Here is a 22,765-nt window from a genome sequence, read left to right as displayed (position 1 = left end):
CAGCTGTCGATTAATTCTGGTTAAAGCAAGTTTTCTTCAGTATTCACTTAAAGCAGTCATATTTGAATTCATATCAAACGATTCAAGGTAAAAATGAACTATTTGTAGCCAGTTCAGTTTTCTTCTTTTTCCAAAACCTCAGAAAGAAATGGGCTAAATATTCCTCACATTGCAGCAGAGTAAAAGTAAGTAAAACAAATGAAGGTTTTGGAGTGGTCTATCATCTGGGCTTAAATGTGACTGGATTACAGAGATAATCGTGCAATTCTGGAAGAAGCTGCTGCTTTTCCTCTGTGTATGGAAAACTCCTTTAGAAAGCCTGTTGTAAGGCTGATGTTAAATGTTGATGTTGTTGTTGATGCTGATGTTAAATTAAAGTACAATTGCTGTTTGTTAATAGTAAACAATGACAAAAAATTTAAGTAGCTTTGACGTCATATGCAAAGCACACAGAGTAGCAAAGTGTGATGGTGAGTTACTGAAAAAAGTTTCTGTTAAAAACCATGGCAAAGGTTTAAAGTGAGTTTTTAAAGAAACAAGATATCATTTTTATATCTTTTAATTTTTTACATGGTACATTTTTTTGTTTTTTTTCTGTAGTCTACTGAGGATTTTGTGGTATTTACTGTGAAAGGTTAAATTTGTGGGTTTTATAGGAAGTGTCAGGTGATGTGAGAATTTAAGGGAAGCGAATGCAACTGTTTTTTGTTTTTTTGTTTTTTTCCAGATGTCTTCCCATAATCGTCTCTCATTTCTGCTGAAACAGTTGAAATTAACTGTAAATGTTTTTTTCTGCTCAGCTTGTGACGCGTGCTGTGCACAGAGTTCAGGAAATTTGTTTCACAAGGACAAAAAGGATTTACAAAATTGCACAAGCTCATGGTAATGAAATAGAAGTAAATCTACTTAGTATGTGTATGAAAGTATTTTACAGCATTTCTCCACGACTTTCTACACCACTTGAACTACTTACAGTTATTTTTTTTAACTATTATATTTTACAAAGCAGTGCAATTAAAACGTTTGAAAGATATTAATTCCACAGCAGTGTGTCCATAGCAGAGTGGTTTCTTAAATTTGGGCCCTTTGCTGAATTTCGTCCTTTATTTTTTAGTTAAAACATTAAAACAGACCTACTATACTCATTTCAGCCTCCATGTTTCGATTCTTGGAGTCTCCTACAGTAGTTTTGCATGATGCCCACTTCAAAAATATTCCTTAATTTTTAGCTTTTCTTGATCTATTTTAGCCAATTTTCTTCTGATTGGCAGGCTGGTAGGGCTTTTCTTCACAGCCACAGCTGTGTGCCTGACCATGTTAGGAAGATCCCTTTTCTTTGACGTCATACAAAGAGAACTGAGTGTTTACAGCAGACTTTTGGATCACAGAGATTATTAATCTTACATTTTGTGTTGTTTTAGGTTAGAATAAGGGGTACAGTGATTTGCAGTTATTTTCATTTCAATACATTTTGAAAGCACAGAAATAAGTGGGTCTTCTCTGTAACAATAATGCAGCTTAAAAAAAATGTTCACTTTGAACCAGCGTAGATTTCCTAACAGATGTTTGTTTGTTTTCTAAACACTTAAATTAAAATATATTAAATACATGTCTTTTGTTCCTACTGAGTCACACCTAATAAAACATTAATGTGTTGTCACGTTTGCTGCTTTGAGTCTGTATTATCTAAATTTTAGCAGTTAACTGCAGGCCTACTTGTTGTTCCTAGAGTATTTAAAAGTAGAATGGGAGGGAGAGCCTTCAGTTTTCAGGCCCCTCTTCTGGGGAACCAGCTTTCAGTTTGGATTCGGGAGACAGACACTATCTCTACTTTTAAGATTAGGTTAAAAACTTTCCTTTTTGCTAAAGCATATAGTTAGGGCTGGACCAGGTGACCCTGAATCCTCCCTTAGTAATGCTGCAGTAGACGTAGGCTGCCGGGGATTCCCATGATGCATTGAGTTTTCCTTTCCAGTCACCTTTCTCACTCACTATGTGTTAATAGACCTCTCTGCATTGAATCATATCTGTTATTAACCTCTGCGTCTCTTCCACAGCATGTCTTTATCCTGTCTTCCTTCTCTCACCCCAACCGGTCGCAGCAGATGGCCCCGCCCCTCCCTGAGCCTGGTTCTGCTGGAAGTTTCTTCCTGTTAAAAGGGAGTTTTTCCTTCCCACTGTCGCCAAAGTGCTTGCTCATAGGGGGTCATATGATTGTTGGGTTTTTCTCTGTATCTATGAAGCGCCTTGAGGCGACTTTTGTTGTGATTTGGCGCTATATAAATAAAATTGAACTGAATTGAATTGAACAAGCCCAACATGACAAAATTTGCCACATCTAGTTTAACACCTACTAACATTTGTTTATGCTGTTAATCACAGGTGAGCACATCATCCTGAGTGCGCCAAAAAAAATCACCAAGATAGACTGTTTATAAAAGATGGTTTGCTTCTTGGATTCTGTATATTCAGATGTTAACGTATTGCAGTTTGTTTTTTGTGTGTGTGTTTGTTGTAGAAGAAGTAACCGCCTACGTAGCACGCCATGATGAAGATGGAAACCCACTTTAAAGTGTCATCAACTCTGGTGAACAGTAGCTAACAGAGGCTAACAGCTGGTAACAGAGGCTAACAGCTGGTAACAGAGACTAACAATGGCAGAGCAACACTACAGACAGTTCACCTCACTATCGCTGTCACTGATCAAAAATGATCTTTTCTGACTCATTCAGATGTGAGACCATTGAGATGAAGAATCCAGTCTTTTGGTAACCTTTGTGCTCAAATTGAATAGTTTATAATTAAAGAAGTTATGAGAGAGTATGAACCATCATCAGTGGTCCTCCAACCGCACAACCAGTAAGAATGTAACAAAAAATCAGAACAGAAAAATGAAGCAACAGATTTCTGTCCTTATAAGTTATAAGTAAATAAATAAGTAAATGTTATAAGTAAAGCCAGCTGTCTGTAGACAAATGCTAAATTGTTTCTTTGTGGACATTTTCACCCACATCATTCGTAAAGCTTGTGTAATGTAATGTTTTGTATAAACATTTGACCTGAAATGTTGGTTGAAAAGTTCAAAGACCACAACGTGAATAATTAATAGTTATGTATCTCTCTCTTAAAGCTCAGATGAGGTTTCCTAATCGTTTCCCACAGTTTTCTATGAACATTTGAACTGAGATGTTGGTCACAGACAACAGCCTGAAAAATTCTTACTTTTGCAGGTGCTGTTTCTGAGCCAAAAATCTCAGTTGTTCCAGATGTGGGAGGTGGACTGACTCTGCAGTGTGAGGCTAAGTGTTGGTTCCCTGAGCCTCTGATTACATTTCTTGACAATCAAGGAAGTGAAATTAGTGCTGAAGACCCAAGGAGAAGTGAAGAATCTCCAGGGTGTCTCACAATCACAAGAAGAGTGACTCTGCAGACTGCTACAAAAAGGTTTCATATTATTTTAATATTTAAAGTTTCAGATCTTAGTTCTGGTTTTATGTGGTTCATTTACCTCAGTTGGGTGGGATTGTGTTGTTAAATTATCATCAGTGTACAGAGAGCTTTAATTTTCCAGGACAAAACTATGTGAATAAAACTAAAAGGTGCTTCTTTCGATCACAGAGTCACCTGCAGAGTCCACCATCCGGAGATAACCCAGACCAGGAACTCAGAAATGTACATACCAGGTACACCAGCGCTTTAACACACCTGGATCAGCCGAACTACATAAAACACATATTTTTGTCTATGGTTTACATCCATCTAGCTTTTCTAAAAAAACACTGCAAACTGTACATGTATATGAAAACTGTTTAAAATGTAATTAATTTTAATTTAAGATTTGCTAATTATTGTGTTCTCTAATGTCACTTCTGTTTTAATGTAAATTTTTACAACATGGAAGTTACATCACCTGTTTGTGTCATTTTTGCAAAACTTTATTATCCTAATCTTCAAATGTTCAGTTTTAGGTGAAAGCCGCAGATCCTGCACTGACATCCTTCGCTGTTGTCGTGACGATCTTTGTAACAGCAGTCATTGCCTTTTTAGTCAAGAAATGTCAGCATTGTGGTAAGTCTCTTTTTTAATAATGTGTTTTAAAATTAATTATTTAACTGATTATTTGGCCATCAGAGTGTAAATATTAAAAAAACAAAAAACAAAACAGATCTGTTGCAATTATCTCCGTCAAGGAGGTTGTGTTTCTGGTAGCATTTGTGTGCTTTTCTTTCTGTCTGTAAACGTAGTAGCTTGAAAAGTTTCTAATGAATTCTGATTAAGCTTTGCAGGCATCATGTTAACAATCTATTCAAATTCAGCTAACATCCACCAAAGTGTTCAAGGTCAACTTAATGATTTATTGGTCAAAAAAGCTGCGTGATTTAGAAACCACAATTCTTACGAGTGTGGTGTCTATTACCAATGTACAGAAAGCGATTTAAAATAATATTCCTTGGACATATAGAGACTGATATAGGTCAAAAAACGTAAACTTTCATAAAATTGATTTGCCTGAATTTCTACTGCCTTAGTTTGCATTGGCAACATGTAGGAAATGATATTAGGATATTGAAAACATCACATTGACCTCTGACCTCACTTTTACATTTCACATCGGCTTTTCTTTCAAACTGTAAGGACACAAAGATATATGTTATATCTTTAAAGAACATATTGTCAAGAGAAAGACAATGAACTGCCCATTAAGTGACAAATATACTGACATGTAATATTATATAATGAGCTCGAGTTAGTTACAAATCAGTACATATTGTCAAACATCTACTACTACATAATGTCTGCCCTTCTTACAACCTTAAAGTGAATACTGCTGACATTGTGAGCTGACCTGGTGGAGGTTTGCAGAGATTCTTTTAGTTATTTGCTGGACTGGGTTTGTGTTTTCACTGTATAAGAATGTTAAGTGTAGCAATAATGTGGACATCTCAGGATACACCAGATCGTTGTGAGGCAGTTTGTACTGACTAATTTGACACAAAATCAAACCTCTTTTTACATTTAACTTTCTTATTTTTACAAGGACTGTATAGCTACAGTAAGTTCTCAATCAAAATCTCTTCACTTCACTTCAATAAACAAATGCAGCAAACAGAGAAAATATAAAATTCATACACTAAGAGCAGTAGTGGTAGTTTAGCCAGGACTATCACAAACATATTTGACATTAATTTAGGTATTAGAATAAGGAAATGGGATGTGGTGTGTTGCAAAGTGGCTTGCAGAAGAAGCAGGCAGGGTAAAAGAGCTTAAAAATGTGCTGTAAACAAGATTGACCAATTTGATTAGATAAGTGATCATTTGTTGTAGCCTGGCAGTGACATCAGGTGATGGTCCTGGATTTTGAGTTAATTTGGCCTGAATTTGTGGCCTGCCTAACCTAATGCTCAGTCTTAATATATTAATTTAAATTATATTTGTGTGTGTGTGTGTATGTCTGCACTGATCGATAGAATGGTCAAGATTTAAAAAAATTGCCAACCAAGTGATTTTTTATTCACTTTTTGTGTTCATACAGTGGGAAGACAAAAATCAGGCCTTAAGAAAGATAAGATGAGATGTGTTCAACAGTCTAGCCAGCCCTCGGGATCATCACAAAGCACCCCAAACCCTGTTATCCCACCCCCAACAAAGTCTCCCCACACCATCAGCCACCTGAAACCGGAGGCTTCAACCAACAGAAACCATCCAATCAGCTTAACACAGACCAGGTATTCCACACCTGCCGTTTCAGGACAAAATCCAACATCTGGTACGCAGATGTAAAGAAACAGCTGTGACACTTCTGCTTTTTCAGCTAAGAATCGTGCTGTGTCATTCAGAAGTCCTTCAGATTCAAAAGAAAGAAAACATGTTCCCTGTTCAAAAAGCATGCGTGTGTCCTGGTCTGGTGCAGGTGGTGCACATGCGCCTCAGCGCAGCAACACCTTCGCTGACAGGTCTAAACTGCACTACAGTACCCTGATAGATTCATCTGATGTCTGGGGACATCAATAACAAATCAATATAATAGTATTAGATTTAGTAGCAGTAGTAGTTATAATAATGATAGTAATTGTAGTATCAAAAGTTAATAAAATTATTAATGCCACTACATAAAAATACTTCTAAGAAAAATTATAATCCCAAAATGTGAAATGATTCAGTGCAAGAAAAAGGTCTGTGACATGCTTTATTTTCTTTATGGATTCATCTTATGATTTTTTTTTGTTTGGTTTTTTTTTGCTTGTCGAATTATTTCAAGAGTTTCCCAGTCATAACAAATCTCATGCAAAATGACAGATTATTAAAAAAATTGGGAAGAGCAGCTAAAGATGAAAATGTGCTTTTTCCCCACATGAAAAGGTTATTTTTTAATTTCATGTGCACTTTTGGATACTACATCAGTCAGTTTCATGGGAAACCTTACACTTTTACAAATAATTTATCTTTCATTTGTATGTGTTTAATGTGTAAAGTAACATACTTAAAAGTTGTGTCTCAATTGATATTTTATTGCTTTTGATTATTCTGATATTGGAATAAAAGCAAAAATATGAAATTATCATAAAAAGACAAAAACACCTTTCATTTTAAGCTTCTTTTAGTTGTACGTATATTGTATGTCCTATCCTTCAGCCACTTTAAACTGAGTGTATGTTGACTTTTCCATTTGTATAAAAAAATGAATCAACTTTTTTCTTCTTCCAAACTTAATTTAAAAATCCCATTACAGAGTCACAGCCCTTACCTACCCCAGAATTTTCCAGGGGTTGGCACAAATAAATGGAAAAGAGACAAAATGAAACCATTCCTTTCCTCACAGGAGCGATGGTGGTTTGAAGGAAGCTTCAGTGCTAAATTGATTTCATTCATCTGTAACCCAGAGGTTTTGAAATGAAAGTTTTGTGGAAATATTTAAGCATCTGTCGATCTAAGCATATGCAAATAAGAACACCGATCCATCACATTAACATCATGTGAAATAAAGAAAGCACATTATACTTCCACCTTTGCTGCTGCTGTGTTCTCCTATAGAGGTCAACTTTTCTATTAAGGCTTGTTTTAGGTCCATGTTTGTCTCTTATAATATCTCTGCTGCTGGACTTTCTGTCTATGTCTATAACTTCTTGGAGACTTAACTGGTCATGAAAAGACAAAGCTGTTTAATAAATAAATGAATGAATAAATCCTGTTGAAACAGTTTTTTTTTCAGCATATTTAAACGAGTAAACATTTTATCTTTGACTCGTGTCCCAGTTTTTAATCCCTGTTCAGCGAGGATGCCAGACTAGTGGCAACTGCTAGTTTAATGTCCATTCCTTCTATAAAGGTGTCCAATAGTGAAACTTCATCTTCCTCTTAATGCTGATCCAAAAATAAGGGAGCTGACAGAAGCTTTCATAGCCTCTGTCTTGCCTGGGCTCAACTTACAAGACTGTACATGTTTCATAGGACGCAGAGCCAACATAACAAGCTTGTTTCCACCACTGATCAAAAACAACAACAGCAAAAAGAGGAAATTTTGTTTCATAGATGACATTTCTTTATCACAAGCTTCCATAGGCATAGACAAAAAATATAAGAGGGAGAAATTTCTTCTCTGCTCTGTTTAGTTCAGTACGCATGGACTCTTATTCAACCAAAGATGAGCCTTGTCTTTGAAAAATGGGGTCAGTGCCTGGCAATGCTTATAAAGATATAAATGTAGGCATACGATTACACTTCAGTCACTGACAAAGGAGAAGGAACTGTAATGTTAGGTGACAGTAAGTTTTACAGAGACTTATGTCAGCATTTGATTGCGTCAGACAGACGAGTAACTTCGCAGACAGCAGTTACTCGGAGTTCATGAACTGTAAAAAAACTGCATAAACATTTTCACATCCATTAGAAAAAAATTATTTTATTGTTATTGGGAGAGAGACAGAGTGAAGTAAAAACTCAGAAACCAGTGAACGACAAAGGTGGCACCGCTGATTACTAGGATTTTTAAACAGTTTCACATTTGCAATCAATCTGTTTTTGTTCAGAGGAAGAGGATTTAGGAGAAAATTATTATGGTTTTATGTTTAAATGGCATTATTTTGAAACGATATTAGGCTGTTTTAAACATACAACATGTTTTACCTCATCCAGTGTCCCTCTGTTTTGTTCCAACCTATGAGTAACTGTTCATGCTGAAAATGATTCACTGTATGTGATTAACAGGAAACAGCCATCGTATTTTCTCGAAACCATCGACAGCACCTTTGAATGACTGACAGAGGTTAACTCACTCATCACTGCATCTACAGCAGGTCTATGGCCTTTTGGTCAGTGAAGCTGCACAATGGTTTATGTTTGTTTAAGTTTTAATAAGCACTGTAGATGTGACTATAATTGAAATAATAAAAAAGTTAGAAATAATAACGCATTGCTGTTAAGATTTCAAGCTCCATGAAATTAAAGCTTGGCTTATTTACTCACTCATATACTGAAAAACAGCGCAACCGTGTGGTAGGATATGATAACTGCATTTTATTATCGACCTCTTGATTTAATATTCAGCTTTTTAAAATTCGTCTTTATATCTAAATATCCTACATTTTTCAGCAGATCAAAAATTTATTCTGATTGTTCTGGTAATTGTTTATTTTCTTCCTTTTTTCTGTTTTTTTCTTCCTCTTTGAAGGACTTCCATGATATACGCTCTATATAAGACCAGATCCCCAAAGTGAAACATTAGATAACTACATGCAGTGCAGGTGTGGCAGATGTGACCCTGAGTTGGATAATTAGAAAAGGATGGATGGATATACATGTATGTGTGTGTGATACAGGGCTTTAAGAACAGGTACATGACTCAATACGTTCAACACAGAAAGAAATTGGAAGGAACACCAAAGGGGCAAAACACCAGCTCTTGATACAGCTGTTGCTTGGAGTTGCAAGACCAGACTGGTCGTAAGACTGGCTACGGATACCGACTCCAGAATGGAGCAATCTCCACCCACGTCCTCTACATGGATGACAGGAAGCTGTATGCCAGGAGTGAAAGAGACACTGTCATTTGAACTTGAGAAGTGTAGTCAGATGGTAATGAAGACGGTAGTCAGAATTGGGGAGGACTGCACTACCATAAGGCAACATTGCAGACATCGAGGACAACTACAAGTACCTGAGAATCCTACAGGTAAACTGAAACCATGAATAGGCCTCTAGGAAAGCTGCAACCACCAAGTATGTGCAGAGAGTAAAGCAAGTCCTGAGGAGTAAGCTAAATGGGAAGAACAAAATCTGGGCAATCAACACCTACGCCATGACGGTGATCAGATACCTCACCGGGATAATAAGTTGGCCAAATAAGGAGATAAATGCCACAAACATCAAGACAAGAAAACTCCTGACCGTGCATGGAGGGTTTCACCCCAATTCCAGCGCCCTGAGAGTGTACGCTAAGCAGAAGGAAGGAGGCCGAGGGCTGGTGAGTGTCAGCACCACAGTCCAGAATGAAACAACAAAGAGCAAAGGTCTGTTGTTGTTGCTTTGACATTTTGCATCTGACTGTGTTAATGCTGTCTACATCATCTGTTGGGTGGACCTTTTGTGACCTTTTGTAAAGTTGAGAAGACACAGGAGTCTCTTCTTATAATGTGCTCTAAAAAACAAAACAAAACACAGTCTCTGTTAACACATAAAGTTGCCGCTTTTACCATATTCAGCATTGCAAAGGAAAATAATGAAAAATGAAAATGCACAGCAAAGGTATAACAGGCTAGGGACTAGTGATGGGTATCGAAACCCAGTTCTTGTTGAGAACCGGTTCCCACTGTTTCAATTCCTTGGAATTGTTTGCCATTTTTGCAAACGATTCCCTTATCGATTCCAGTCGCCCCGAATGACGTCACCACGTTGTGGAGCGTCATTTACCTGGCAGGAAACATGGTACCTAAGCGTCTCAAACACTCAAAAGTTTGGTTATACTTTACGAGAACGGATGACAACGGGGCAACTTGCAGTACTTGCAAAGTAGATATTTCATTTAAGGGAGGAAACACTACGAATATGCAAAAAACACGCGATAACCTTAAATGAATGTCGTGTTTTTAATTCCGCTCCGGACTCGTGAATCTCAACCCAGCAGCAGCGGTAACGTTTGCACGTCCTCTCCCGTTAATGCGACAGGTAAATAATCAACAACAGTGCATATTATGTTTGCGCGATCTGCCTTATCACAAAACCTGCCATTACTGTGCATTTAGGTGACCATGATGAGAGAGACAGACAGAGTCTGGCTGGCTCAGATGCTGGCAGTTGTCGCTGCAGTCTACCGGTAGCGTCTCCTTTCAGGCCAGCATAGACGAATGTCACCGAGCAGTGACTAAGTTTGTGGTAAAAGGCTTGCACCCATTTGCCACAGCAGATGCCCCCGATTTTCGGTAAGTGAATGTGTTTAATTGTAGGCAGGGACATTACTGGATATTCTTGTGTAATTGCTACTGAATAATTTATGCTATACTTTGTTATTGCTACAGAAGAATATTTATTTTATTATTTTACATTTAGAATTTTTTTTCCTGGGGACCCTGTGACACCCCATTGAAGAGCCGTAGGCTGTGGATCTCTTAAGATCTCACTGTTGGGTTTGTAAGGCCATGTTACTCCTAAATTTCTATCTTGTTCGAAGAGAAGATATAAAACAAAGTTCTAAGCTATTCGACCTTAGTGTTCTCCTTTTTTAAAAAGAATCGATAAGAGAATCGATAAAGAATCGAATCGTTAAACAGAATCGAAAATGGAATCGGAATCGTGAAAATCTTATCAATACCCATCCCTACTAGAGACGTAAAGAAGTGTGTCCGTGTAATGAGCACTTTCACTTTAATAGAATCAGTAGCCACATTTTATTGAGATCACTGATATCTTATCTGGATGAATCATTTGGTTTGTATCCATAGCATAAAATACAACAATATGAATGTTAAAGTTGTTGTATTCAGTCATATTTCTTTTATTAACATATTCAGATGTGAACATAATCACACGGGCTATATTGTCAGCAAATAACATAAAGTGCTACTACATGAGTTACTTCTCACACACAAATTTTCTGTAGACTTCATCTTGAAATGCACTGACTGATATGAGCTGTCAAATGACTGTACTGCTGTTGTTTGAGTGTAAACAGGAAATGACCAGAGCTTCAAAATTACAGTAACTTAGCATGACTTCATGCAATGCACAGTAACAAAGCATGTTTCTTGGCTTTTGTTTTTTTGTAGGTTTACCAAAAGTTTCATGGCATTTACTGTAAAAATTGTGGTAAAGATTAACAGTAAGGTTATTTTAAAAGCACAAGCTATCAGGTGATGATTCCTTTGTATCCCTTTTTGTGTACTAAAAATAAATTGTGGTTGTGTTTCTTCTTCTCCTTCTTTTCTTTTAACTGATGTTCCCATAACTGTCACTCAGTCCTCTTGAAAAAGTTAAAAAGGTTTGCAAGAAGTGTTTGTGTTCTGCATGCATGTGACTCATGCTGTGTGACAAGTTTGAGAAATCTGCCTCACATGACCACACAGGATTTCCTTAAGTGCTGTTAATGTTGTGTTAAATAATATGATAACGTTATGTTCTCATCTGCCTCCTGATTTAATCTTGAGATTTTTTAAGGTTTTCTGGTTACATCTACAAATATTATACTTTTTAATCAGCAGCTCAATAATTGGTTCTAGTTGTTCTGGTTACTAGTTTCTTTGAGGGACTCCAGTCATGTACCCTGTTAATTTTATATAGGAGACCAGACCTCAAAGTCATCTAATGTCATCTTTGTCTAATATCAAAGACATTAGATGACTACTTACAATGTGGATGTGGTTTGTGGCTGTGTTGTACATCCTTTTGTTGTTGCTTTGAGTTATATTTGTTTGCAGACTTTATGCTAAGGGGAAGGAAGGAAGCCGAGGACTAGTACGTGTCAGTACCACTATTCAGCATGACAAAGAGCAACAAAGAGCAAAGATTTGTAGTCCGGTTGACATTTTACATCTGACTGTGTTAATCCTGTCTACATCATCTGCTGGGCGACCTTTTTGTGTCTTAAATTTGGGGGTTTGTGTCTTTAAGATATTCCTTTTAGCTTTTTTTTTTTTTTTTTTTGAGACACTGGACGATTTCCCAAAGGGTTTCATATGAAATGTGATGTGAATTAGAAAATTACAATCTATGATAACAAGTTGTCAGTTTCAGCACATTCAGCATTACAAAGCTACTTTTGTAGCTGTTTGTATTGTTTGGCATGATGAAAGGAAGCACTTTCAGTTCACTCACTCACTGTTTGACTTGAAGCAGCAGACCTTATTGTCTTTTGTGAGTTTGTTTTCATTCAGCCAGATTTATCTTGTACTGCATTTGAATCTTATCTGGGTGTAGTTTAAGAGAGCACAATGACTATGATCTCCTAAACTACAAATACGTTAAAAAACAAAACAAGAGTGTATGATGACATTCACACCGTCATGAACCCACCCACTTCCCGTTTTGTGAATGAGATACTACAGTTGGAACTGTTGCACATCATTATGCCTCAGGCTGCCCTCTAGAGAGGAAGCATGGAGCAGGTTAACAGAGTTTGGCTCCTTTTTCAGTCAATATTTCATACCCGTGGATCCGGCAGGTCGTTTTTCTGTGCTTCGGCCACGCACGTCCTTGTGTTCTTACTCACCACGGTCCTATCTTCTTGTAGAGGTAGGATTTCTACAGTCCCGTGGGAGTGTTTTGTGTCGCGTGACTTTCCCACGAATTACTGTGCAGATAACACAAGAATATATTTGTTATAAAATCTGCTGAAATGGAGAGGATATCAGTGTAGTAGCTGCCTCTGCCCGTTGTCCGTTTATATGCCCATGTACAGTGGACTACATGGTTAATGTTGAATGGTTAATTCTTTGTATCTTGTTTTATTTAATCTGAAACAGTCAGTGATCACTGTCACCCTATGTTTTTATTACCACTGTTCATTTTAAAGCTCAGTTTTTACAACCTTACGATGTAACTACAGCCCAGCTCATGTAACCAAATTTAATTGCTAAATAAATGCTAAATCCTAGCATTCTGTTTAGCAAACTGCATCAATAAACTGTATTACACAATAGGTATTTGAGGGATAAATGCCCTAAAAGAAGCCAAGAGGTCTTCTTTATACAATTACTTCAACTGAGTCCTAGCAAACAGCTATTGGAAATAGCTGCCAGTGTCGGCAGACCCATCAAAGTAGGCTCAACTGCAAAAGTTAAACCTCAACAAAATTTCAATGAGTGGTAATAATAAATACATTTTTTTTTAAAAATCACTCCTGCTGTTGTCATGTAGAGATGAACTATCCACAGAGGCTAAAGCTGGTTTGTCTACCAAGCTGTACACAAATGTTTTAACTTGTTTTAATGTTGTTAACTTGGGCATTTTGAGTTCTATAGTATTGAGAAATACTGTTGTTGCACATGTAAACTATATTAGTAGATCCAGTTCTTTGACTGTAGGAAAAACACAGTAATTAGTTGCCACACATATTCTGTTTTTTTTTTTTTTTCTTATTCACAGGAATAATGTTAGTGGATACTGGACCAAAGATCGTCGCCTTTGTCGGTGAAACTATCCTCCTGCCCTGCATCACCACCATCAACAGTGAGGTGCCAACAGTGGAGTGGACTAAAGAGGGTCTGTTTCCAAACACTGCCTTCCTGTACCGGGATGGATGTGAGACCTTCGAGATGAAGAATCCAGTGTTTCAGTACAGAACAAACCTCATCATGCACAAACTTCACGACGGAAACCTGTCAATGGTGATGTCCAACGTGCAGCTAAATGACAGTGAAACTACCAGTGTGCAATTCGGAGGAACAGGAAAAAGAAAGTCATCACAAGACTGGAGCTGTTTGTAGGTATGTTAACTCAAAGTGCAGTACTGTATTTATCCTTTCCTCCACTTTGGAGATCAGCACAAGCCTCACATTTTGGTTTAGGTTTCACTAAAGACTCCGAGGAGGGCGTGAGGAGTGCACAGATTTTACTGTGAATGTCAGATTAAATGATTTATTATTTAATGAAATAGTCTGAGGTTTTCTCCTTTCTATTCTTTATTCTAAGCAAAGGTAACCAATTATCTGCAGATTTTCCCCAATCGTCTTTGCCAAATGTTCTTAGGAGAACATGCAGATTCTTTAATGATTTCTATGATCCACAAACCTCAGATAATATTTGACATTAAAGTATTTTCCACAGTGAAAATTTTTGTAATAATGTTTGCTGGAAAGTTCAAAGGCCACAACCTGAATAATTCTTGTTTTTACAGGTGCTTTTTCTGAGCCAAAACTCTATGTTGTTCCTGGTGTTGGAGGAGGACTGACTCTGCAGTGTGAGGCTAAGTGCTGGTTCCCTGAGCCTAGGATTACATTTCTTGACAATCAGGGAAATGAGATCAGTGCTGAAGACCCAAAGAGAGATCGAAACTCCCCAGGGTGTCTGACAGTCAGAAGAAGAGTCACTCTGCATACTGCTACCAACAGGTTTAATATAATTTTAATGCCTAAAGTTCAAGACCTCAGATCTCATTTTATTTGTGTCATTTACTTCATCCAAATGGGAATGTGATATCAAGTCATTACATCAGTGCAGTCATGCATAAGCTATGACAAAAAGTGCACATCAGTTTTCTTTTTCCAGGACAAAACTGTGAATGAAACCTAAAGGTGTGTCTTTTTAATCACAGGGTCATCTGCAGAGTCCAGCAGCCTGAGATAAACCAGATTAGGGACTCAGAGATTTACATACCGGGTAAGCTTAACACCTGAATCAGCTGGACTGCATAAAACTTAGATTTCATTATTCTTTTGTAATGATTCTAAATGTTACATTTTGCAGAATAAAAGTGCATCAAAAAGCACCTTCAAAAAATAAATTATGCCATTGTCTCTTTGTGTAAAATGATCTTGATTTTTTCATTGAATCTCTTTTTTTAATCATTTCAGATGAATACCTGCGATCCTGCACTGTAAACACTGTAATCAGCTTTGCAGTGACGATCCTTTTAGTCACAATCACCTGTGCACTCGTATACTTTATTGTCAAGCGCTGTTGCTCCTCTGGTAAGTAATTTTGTGCCTTTGTTTTTAACTACTTCTAATTATTTGCTAATTAATTTGACAATTTATAAAATGGACAGAATGTTGTCTCCAGAAGTTTAGCTGCTTTTGCGTGGCAAGGTATGGTGGGAGAACACGGAGCTTCCAAGTTTAGCAGATATATTCAGCTGTGGTCTGTAGTAATGGCACATGAAGCAACTATCAGTACTGTGTGCGTCAAACATTCAACACGTCCAAACATAATTCTAGCACAGAGATTCCAGATGGAAACTGTATTCAACACTCACATGTATAACAACTTTAACAATTACACAAGGTTTATAATTAGCATTAACTAGCTTAGTAGCTTACATAGCGTATTAGCGTAAGATAGCATTAGCATAGTCACGAGGGAACAAATACACACAAAAGCATTTGACTTACACAAAATCATGTAAACAGGACCCACCTTCTGGCATTCAGACACAGCAATAAAACAAGAACCCACAAGTTGCTGGTGAGTAGTGATGTTCGATTCGTGAACGAATCGTTCAATACTCGAGAATCACTTTACTGACTCGTGAATCATGATTCACAAGCCCAACTGACTCACTGACTCATCCCTGTTGCTGTTAGCAAACTAATTCCATTAGTAGAAATATATCTAGCTTATAATTAAAATTGTGGGGGGAAAAAACAACAGCCAGTTTTGTAACAAAAGCATTTCTGCTCTGAACTGGAAGAAAAAAACCCTGAGTAGAAGCTCACATCAAGAAAATAGCTCCTCGGTTCAGAGTAGCATCGCGCTGCTAACATGCTAACAACACATTTGAGCTACTCACCCCCTCCCTTCCTGTGCTGAATCGTAAGCATAAGCGAATCACTCAGGACTCGCTCACCCCCTCCCTCCTGAGCTGAATCATAGAGCGAACGAATCACTCACTCACTCACTAACCCCCTCCCTCCTGTGCTGAATCGTAAGCGAATCACTCAGGACTCGCTCACCCCCTCCCTCCTGTGCTGAATCATAGAGCGAGCGAACGAATCACTCACTCACTCACCCCCTCCCTCCTGTGCTGAATCATAGAGCGAGCGAACGAATCACTCACTCACCCCCTCCCTCCTGACTCACAGCTTCTTCTTCTTCTTGGTTGGCAACCAATGTTAAGGCGCATTACCGCCCCCTGGCTCACCGCGCAGTGGACATTTAGATGAGAAAATATATATTTGACACACTTAAGGAAAATACTAATAAAATACAAATAAACAAAATAAATATTTATTAAGCAATTTTGATAGGAAATTGCTTAATTTTAGAAATGTTTTTGCTCTTTTTTTTCTCTATAAAATAGTTTTTTTTTTTTTTTTGAATCATTCATCTTAGCAGTGGGATTTACATGAAAAGGGAAACAAATTAAGTTTGAGTGAAAATGTAAAATTTTTGCACTCTCTGGTCAACTGACTCAGTGAATCAAATGACTCAAAAAACCTGATTCACTTTGGTGAGTGACTCATTAACACTCGATTCAGTAAAAAGAATCAAATTTACCATCACTACTGGTGAGAGGACACAAGGAAAAAATGCTGGCTATCAGCAGCTTCAAAAAGCAGTTTTCAAAGCCCACTGTGGTGGCATCAGAGCTTTTGTTTTGCTTGAAGAGTCCAGAAATTTATAAGTTAAACATCAAATGAGTCAAGGAGAAGCAGCATTTTCGTACCATTATAAATAAGAACCTTGATACTGTCTAAAATATTGAAATAGTTATTTGTAAATAAGTAATTTTAATGTCAAATTGCTGACACAATAGCAAATTGTCTCATAATTGCCCCCAAAGCATTTTTGTTGGGTTCAAATAAAGATGAATGCTATTGTAACTAAAATGCTTATATCTTACAGTTGGAGTTTTCCAAATTTTACACACACAAAAGAAAATGGAACTGTGCCCTCACCAGTGTTATAGTTACTAGTTACTTCTTCAAAAAGGTAACTGAGTTAGTAACTGAGTTACAATATTCTAAAAGTAATTAATTACTTGAAAAGTAACTATTGCGTTACTACTAAAAAATGTTTAACCCTCTGGGGTCCAGGGTATAATTGGCCATTTTTAACTACTTTTGATTTTCCCCACATTTCACCTTTAAAAACTATTTACTTTGCCTTGTTTGGCCTATCAACACAATTTAAAAACTGGTAAATATCACCTTGTTGCTTTGTCTTTAAGTGGTCATGTGATCGGCTTACCACGACTACTTTATTCTTCCTCAGTCAAACAGCAGCACTCATGCGATTGTTTTGCCCCCTTAGCTCCAGGTGTTGTGCTAGACAGTGATCGTGATTACCGTCCGCGGGAGCGCGCAGCTGCTTAAAGCTGTAGCGCCCAGATTACTTATGTAGTCTGTTACTTCCGTGCAACTGATATATGATGCGGTAAGCTGAACACAGCTTCAACCGTCTGTTTGTTGAAAAATAGTAACGGACCGCATTTTCTTGTTAGTAACGGTAACAGCGTTGTAACAATAGGAATAGTAATTAGTTAAATTACTCGTTACTGAAAAAAGTAACGCCATTAGTAACGCCGTTATTTCCCATCACTGGCCCTCACTAATAAAGAAACAGCTCAAAGCAGCTTTCGTTCATTAAAATAACCTTGTTAATCAGAGCAAATCCCAAAATATGGGGTCACTCAAGTGAAGTAGAACCTGGATTTGCTATGAAATTCAGGGAATTAACACTGAAATTATGGTAAAAAGATGCAGTAATGTGCAGGTTTTAATGTGGACAACAGAGGAATACAGCAGTGGTAGTTCAACTGTGACTGCTTTAATTAAAGGAAAGTTATTTTCATTTGGGGGCATTTATTTATTATTTATTTATTTATTTAGCTGCAAGATAGCTTGCAGAAGAAGCAGCAACTGCAGATAGAGTAAATAAGCTTAAATAACATGCTATAAATGAGATTAGCCACTGAAGGATATTAGCAACTGCCTTACCTAATGCTTAAGGTTAGTGCATTCATGTATATCAGGTATAGTATGTTTTCTTTTCCACTTTGTAATAGAAACAGGGAAATGTCAGGAAAACAAAATGCTAACTGTGTGTTTTTTCTTCTGTTGTGTGTGTATTTCTACAGTTGGAGGACAGAAACCAAGTGTTAATGGAGGGAGCATCCACCAGCTACCGAATGAGATGAATGAAAGCACACCCAGTCCAGACACCCCCCCCCAGCGAGTCATCAAATGACTCCACATCCTCACCAGGTATCTTAAATCCCAGTAATCCATCAAGACAAAAGTCTCCTCAAAGCAACAACAACCTCAAACCAGAGACTTCAACCAGCAGCAGCCGTCCAAACTCTGACAGATTATCAAAGACCACAGGAGGAGATTCAGAACCTGCTGGTTCAACACAATATGCAGCAGCCAGCTCCCAGACGCAGAGAAGCAGTCAAGACAGCAATTCTGCTCTTTCAACAAACAGTGACGATGTGTTTTCCACTTCTCCTTCACACTCAAAAGAGCTTCCTTTTGTCTCAAACGTGCGTCGTGGAAGCACTGCACGGCCTCAGCGCAGACATACGCACTCTCCAGAAGCAGAGCCGCTCATCTCCATCTAGAGTGGAACTGAAATACGAGGATGTGGCAACTTTTACAATTGGACAAAAAGAAAGTAAATTGCTGATGTCAGCTGACAGTCAAAGGAGAGTCGGTCATGCAGTTCGAGTTTTACTTTCTGTCGACTGATTTTTCAGTCATGTTTAATCATTCAGCAGAGACGGCTGGATACAGTCCATTTTTAATATATTCCATAACATATAGTCTAAAAAGTAGTAGTAAGTAAGTAAATGCTTTCATGTTAATATATGGTATCATTTTCTGACTCACTAGTAGCACTGAATAACTATTATCTTCACATGGTTATCTTGGTGTGTCAGTATGACGCTGCCTGAGCGCTCGTCAAGATAAACCTCCAACACAGATGGTAGATTAGAGGTAGATGTATTATTTTATGATTCTTTAATAATCAAGCTAACGGGACTTTTGAAATAAGCTTTTTCCTTATTTTTTGTTTGTTTAACTCCCTAAAAAACAACAACAAGTACTTTCTTGTTTTGTTATTTTGCACTTTTCTCATGTTGTTCTTTTTTGCACAGTTGTTTCTGTGATTTTACAGGGAGGGCTGTGTAAGGTTTTCTTACTGCTAATCCTACATATCAACATCAGCTTTACCATTTATCAGATCCTTGAAACTTGGAAGCTTTAAAGCTAACTTTATTTCATTTTGAACTACCTTAAGATTGTGATTTTGTGATTTTCAATAATATTTGTTATGAAGTTTTTACAGGTTTATTATATAGTTCTTTTTATTTTCTGGGTGTGTAAAATGAGCCTTAAGAATAAACTATTTTGGCTTTTTAAAACTGTTTTTGTCTGCATTTAATAAAACAGACCTTGTTTCTGACCCATATTTTCACAGCTGGAGGAAGAAAATCAAAAGGATGTTAAACAGTTAATGTATTTAAAACAAGAGTCCAGTTTTTTGTATTTTTTTTCTTCCTTCTCCTTTTCTTCACAGCAGTGTCATGTTACAATATTTATAGATGTCTAACCCTCTCAAATTACAAAAAAAGAAATGAACTACAGAACAAAATGAAAATAACTGGAAATCTGCAGCTTAAGGATTAGAATGAGGATCCAAAACTACACACTGTAGCTTGTCTGCCCGCACTTCTTAATAATGACAGATGTCAATACACTGTCAGGAAGTACATGAATAATCTTAGTGAGTATAGACAGTGACCATCATAACAATATCCTGACATTGGGCCACATTGGCCATGTCACCTCCGCCTTTATTCAGGTTACACACATACATATCACTTGCATCACTAAATACAATATACTATAACTCATAGCAAGCGACTAACAAATAACCATTCATTAGTGAAGCATTTGTATATTGGTTACAGCATTTGCATCTCCTCTTACCTCAACAAAACATATAGAAAACACAACTGAAAACATTCATGAGCCTGATTAACTTTACTGTCACAAATACTTTTTGTACTTCATTAGCATCGCTACTGTACTTGAAGCTTTACCTGCTAGCATCAAGTCCATTAGCCTAGCACGACCACGTTGACGTTATGGTTTCATTCTACTCACAATACTTCGACATTACTGAGTTTATAAGTTATACTTTCCTTTGACATGTTCACAACAGGCTTATTGTTTCTACTGTGTTACCTATAAGTCATTTAAGGACTAATAACCCACCTGTGTATTAAAATAAAGAGGCACAGATCATGAGCTTGTTTACAGTTTGCCTCAAAGAGAGTTTATGTTTCTCCTGTGCGCTTTGCACCACCTAGTTGTATCATAAAGTAATGCCGCAAAGTGTAGTGAGAAAACCACTGAACCAGTAATTAAAGACATAATAAACACACACGGGCAGCATGGTGGCACGGTGGTTAGCACTGTTGCCACACAGCAAGGAGGTCCTGAGTTCAATTCCACCATCAGGCCGGGGTCTTTCTGTGTGGAGTTCGCATGTTGTCTCTGGGTACACCGGCTTCCTCCCACTGTCCAAAGACGTGCACTTAGTGGGGATAGGTTAATTGATTAATCTAAATTGTCCATAGGTGTGAATGTGAGTGCGAATGGTTGTCTATCCCTGGTGACCTGTCCAGGGTGTACCCTGCCTATCTTGCCGTATGACAGCTGGGATAGGCTCCAGCGACCCTGAGGAGGATAAGCGAATGGATGGATAAACACACACAGAAATTACTTGGGTGGCCATTTTTTTTACCTTGTTTAAAAACATGAACTAACTGTGATTCCATAACTTACGAATTGTCTTTTTTTTTTTTTTTTTTTATCTCTTAACCTTTTAACTATTAGTTTAATCCCTATTTATGTCTTCAACACACATTTTAACCTGTTACATTAAGCACTGTTTACTGTGTTTAGTGGTCTTCTCTGGATTCCCTTCTAAACCATTTTCCTCTGAGTCCTTGTAAACCGACCTTGAGGAAACACCAGAAACAGAATAAAAGAAATCCTATTGTTTGTTGTGAAATCTGTTTATGTTGTCCTAGTAAGGCTACCATGGGGGCGACCACTAGAGGTCGCTAGAATACTGTATGTGTATATGTTTTGAGAAAATTGATGATAGCCACGTACACTGCTGCTACAGTTCAACAAAAGCTGTTCGTGCAGGAGAACCATGCGTCTTATTGCCTCCAATCACGACATTGTTAATTCCTTTGATCTGGAGGGAACCAGACTTCTTCACATGTATTCTGTTTTCAGACCACAGAGGCCACAGGGTTAGGAGGACGGACAAATAACCAAAAAATTGGGGGGGAGTATGTGCTGCTTTGCACCTGTTCCCCACTACCTCCCCACTTGGTACGTTCTTTTATTTCCAACTTGGTTAGGTTTAGGAAAGAGAGAGAGAGATATGGCCCAGAGCAACCCTACACACTGAGCAGACGGAGGGATTGGCTGATCTGGCATAGGTTTTGGTAGGATCAGTTAACACCAACAGAGGGCAGCAGTGCACAGCTTTCAGGAATTGTAGGATCATTACTGGTTGCCTGTTGTCGATACAGATGAAGTCAAACACGTGGATCTTAAAAGAGTCTTTGGTGGATTAATTAAATACATGAGACTCTGCATCACTGCTTCTTTATGTACCTGATAAGTTGACAGCTATCGTTGAGTGTGCTGTGATTTGAAGTTTTTCGCTTCAGCTTCACTTGCTGAAGCATTGTGAATTTTTCTTAACACAGCTGTGATTCATAGCGGTGAGTCAGAATGATACTTTGCGTAGTGATTTCCCAGTGAATCTTCCTCAGAATCATTGCCCCCCCCCCCCCCCCCCCCACACACACACACACACACACACACAAGAGCACAAGAGAGATGAAGACACCGTACAATGAGCTGAAACATGAACTTGTTATTGTTAAAACAGATTATTATGACTTTCAAAATATTATTTGGTTTTCATACGTGCCTATTTTCAGTGATATCAGCTCTAATAGGATATTAACTAGGCATATAAACCTATAATTCTTTCTCCTTTTTGCCATACTTTTCAAGCAACCTATATTTGACAACAACATAATAAAAATTTAAATTCTGTTTTTGAGGCACGACCACAATATTTTTAGTGGCCCCCGTATGAAAAAATTCTGGAGGCGCCCCTGTCTTTGTGAATTATTAAATTATTATTATTGAATTAGTTTGGTCTTCTGACGAAAACAAAAACGGGATTCAATTAAAGAAGATTTCATAGGCTTGCTTTAACTTCTAAAAGAGTGTAAAAAAGAGACTTTACACTTTTTTCACTTACTGAAGGGTGTCTCATTTCCTGTCATGCTCAAGTGCACGGCATGAAGCCGCTTCAGAGGGGTAGGTGTGAAATGGTGGGGGTGTAAATTCATGAGAAGGATAAGTGTTTGGAGGGGGAAACCAACCAGCACTGCATTCTGCAGACAGAGACCGCAGGGGGTGGAAAATAGAAGCCCCCTGCATGTGCTCACAATGTTGAGCTGACATTTGGAATATGAGGGTTTTTTTTGCAGAGCCCACCAACACCTAATCATCTGTGCGACCCTAATAACTTCCTGCAAGTCAGAGAGCTGCTGAAAAGTTTCTAAGAAAGAAAA

General features: G+C 37.8%; 1 protein-coding gene across 1 annotated transcript; it reads left to right on the top strand.

Moving 5' to 3' along the window:
• The first annotated feature begins 12,577 nt into the window (after positions 1–12,577).
• Positions 12,578–14,640, top strand: LOC146390543 (butyrophilin-like protein 2). Its single transcript, XM_084923608.1, is given in 4 exon segments — positions 12,578–12,720; positions 13,573–13,842; positions 13,845–13,913; positions 14,324–14,640. Coding segments are annotated over 4 exon segments (774 nt in total). The 5' UTR covers positions 12,578–12,584; the 3' UTR covers positions 14,623–14,640.
• Positions 14,641–22,765: the final 8,125 nt, after the last annotated feature.

The sequence above is a fragment of the Perissodus microlepis genome, chromosome 3 (assembly GCF_051167445.1).
Source record: "Perissodus microlepis isolate ML-2025 ecotype Zambia chromosome 3, ASM5116744v1, whole genome shotgun sequence".
NCBI classification, from domain to species: domain Eukaryota; kingdom Metazoa; phylum Chordata; class Actinopteri; order Cichliformes; family Cichlidae; genus Perissodus; species Perissodus microlepis.
The sequence above is the reverse complement of the archived record's forward strand: the minus strand, read 5'-3'. Positions and strand labels throughout refer to the sequence as shown.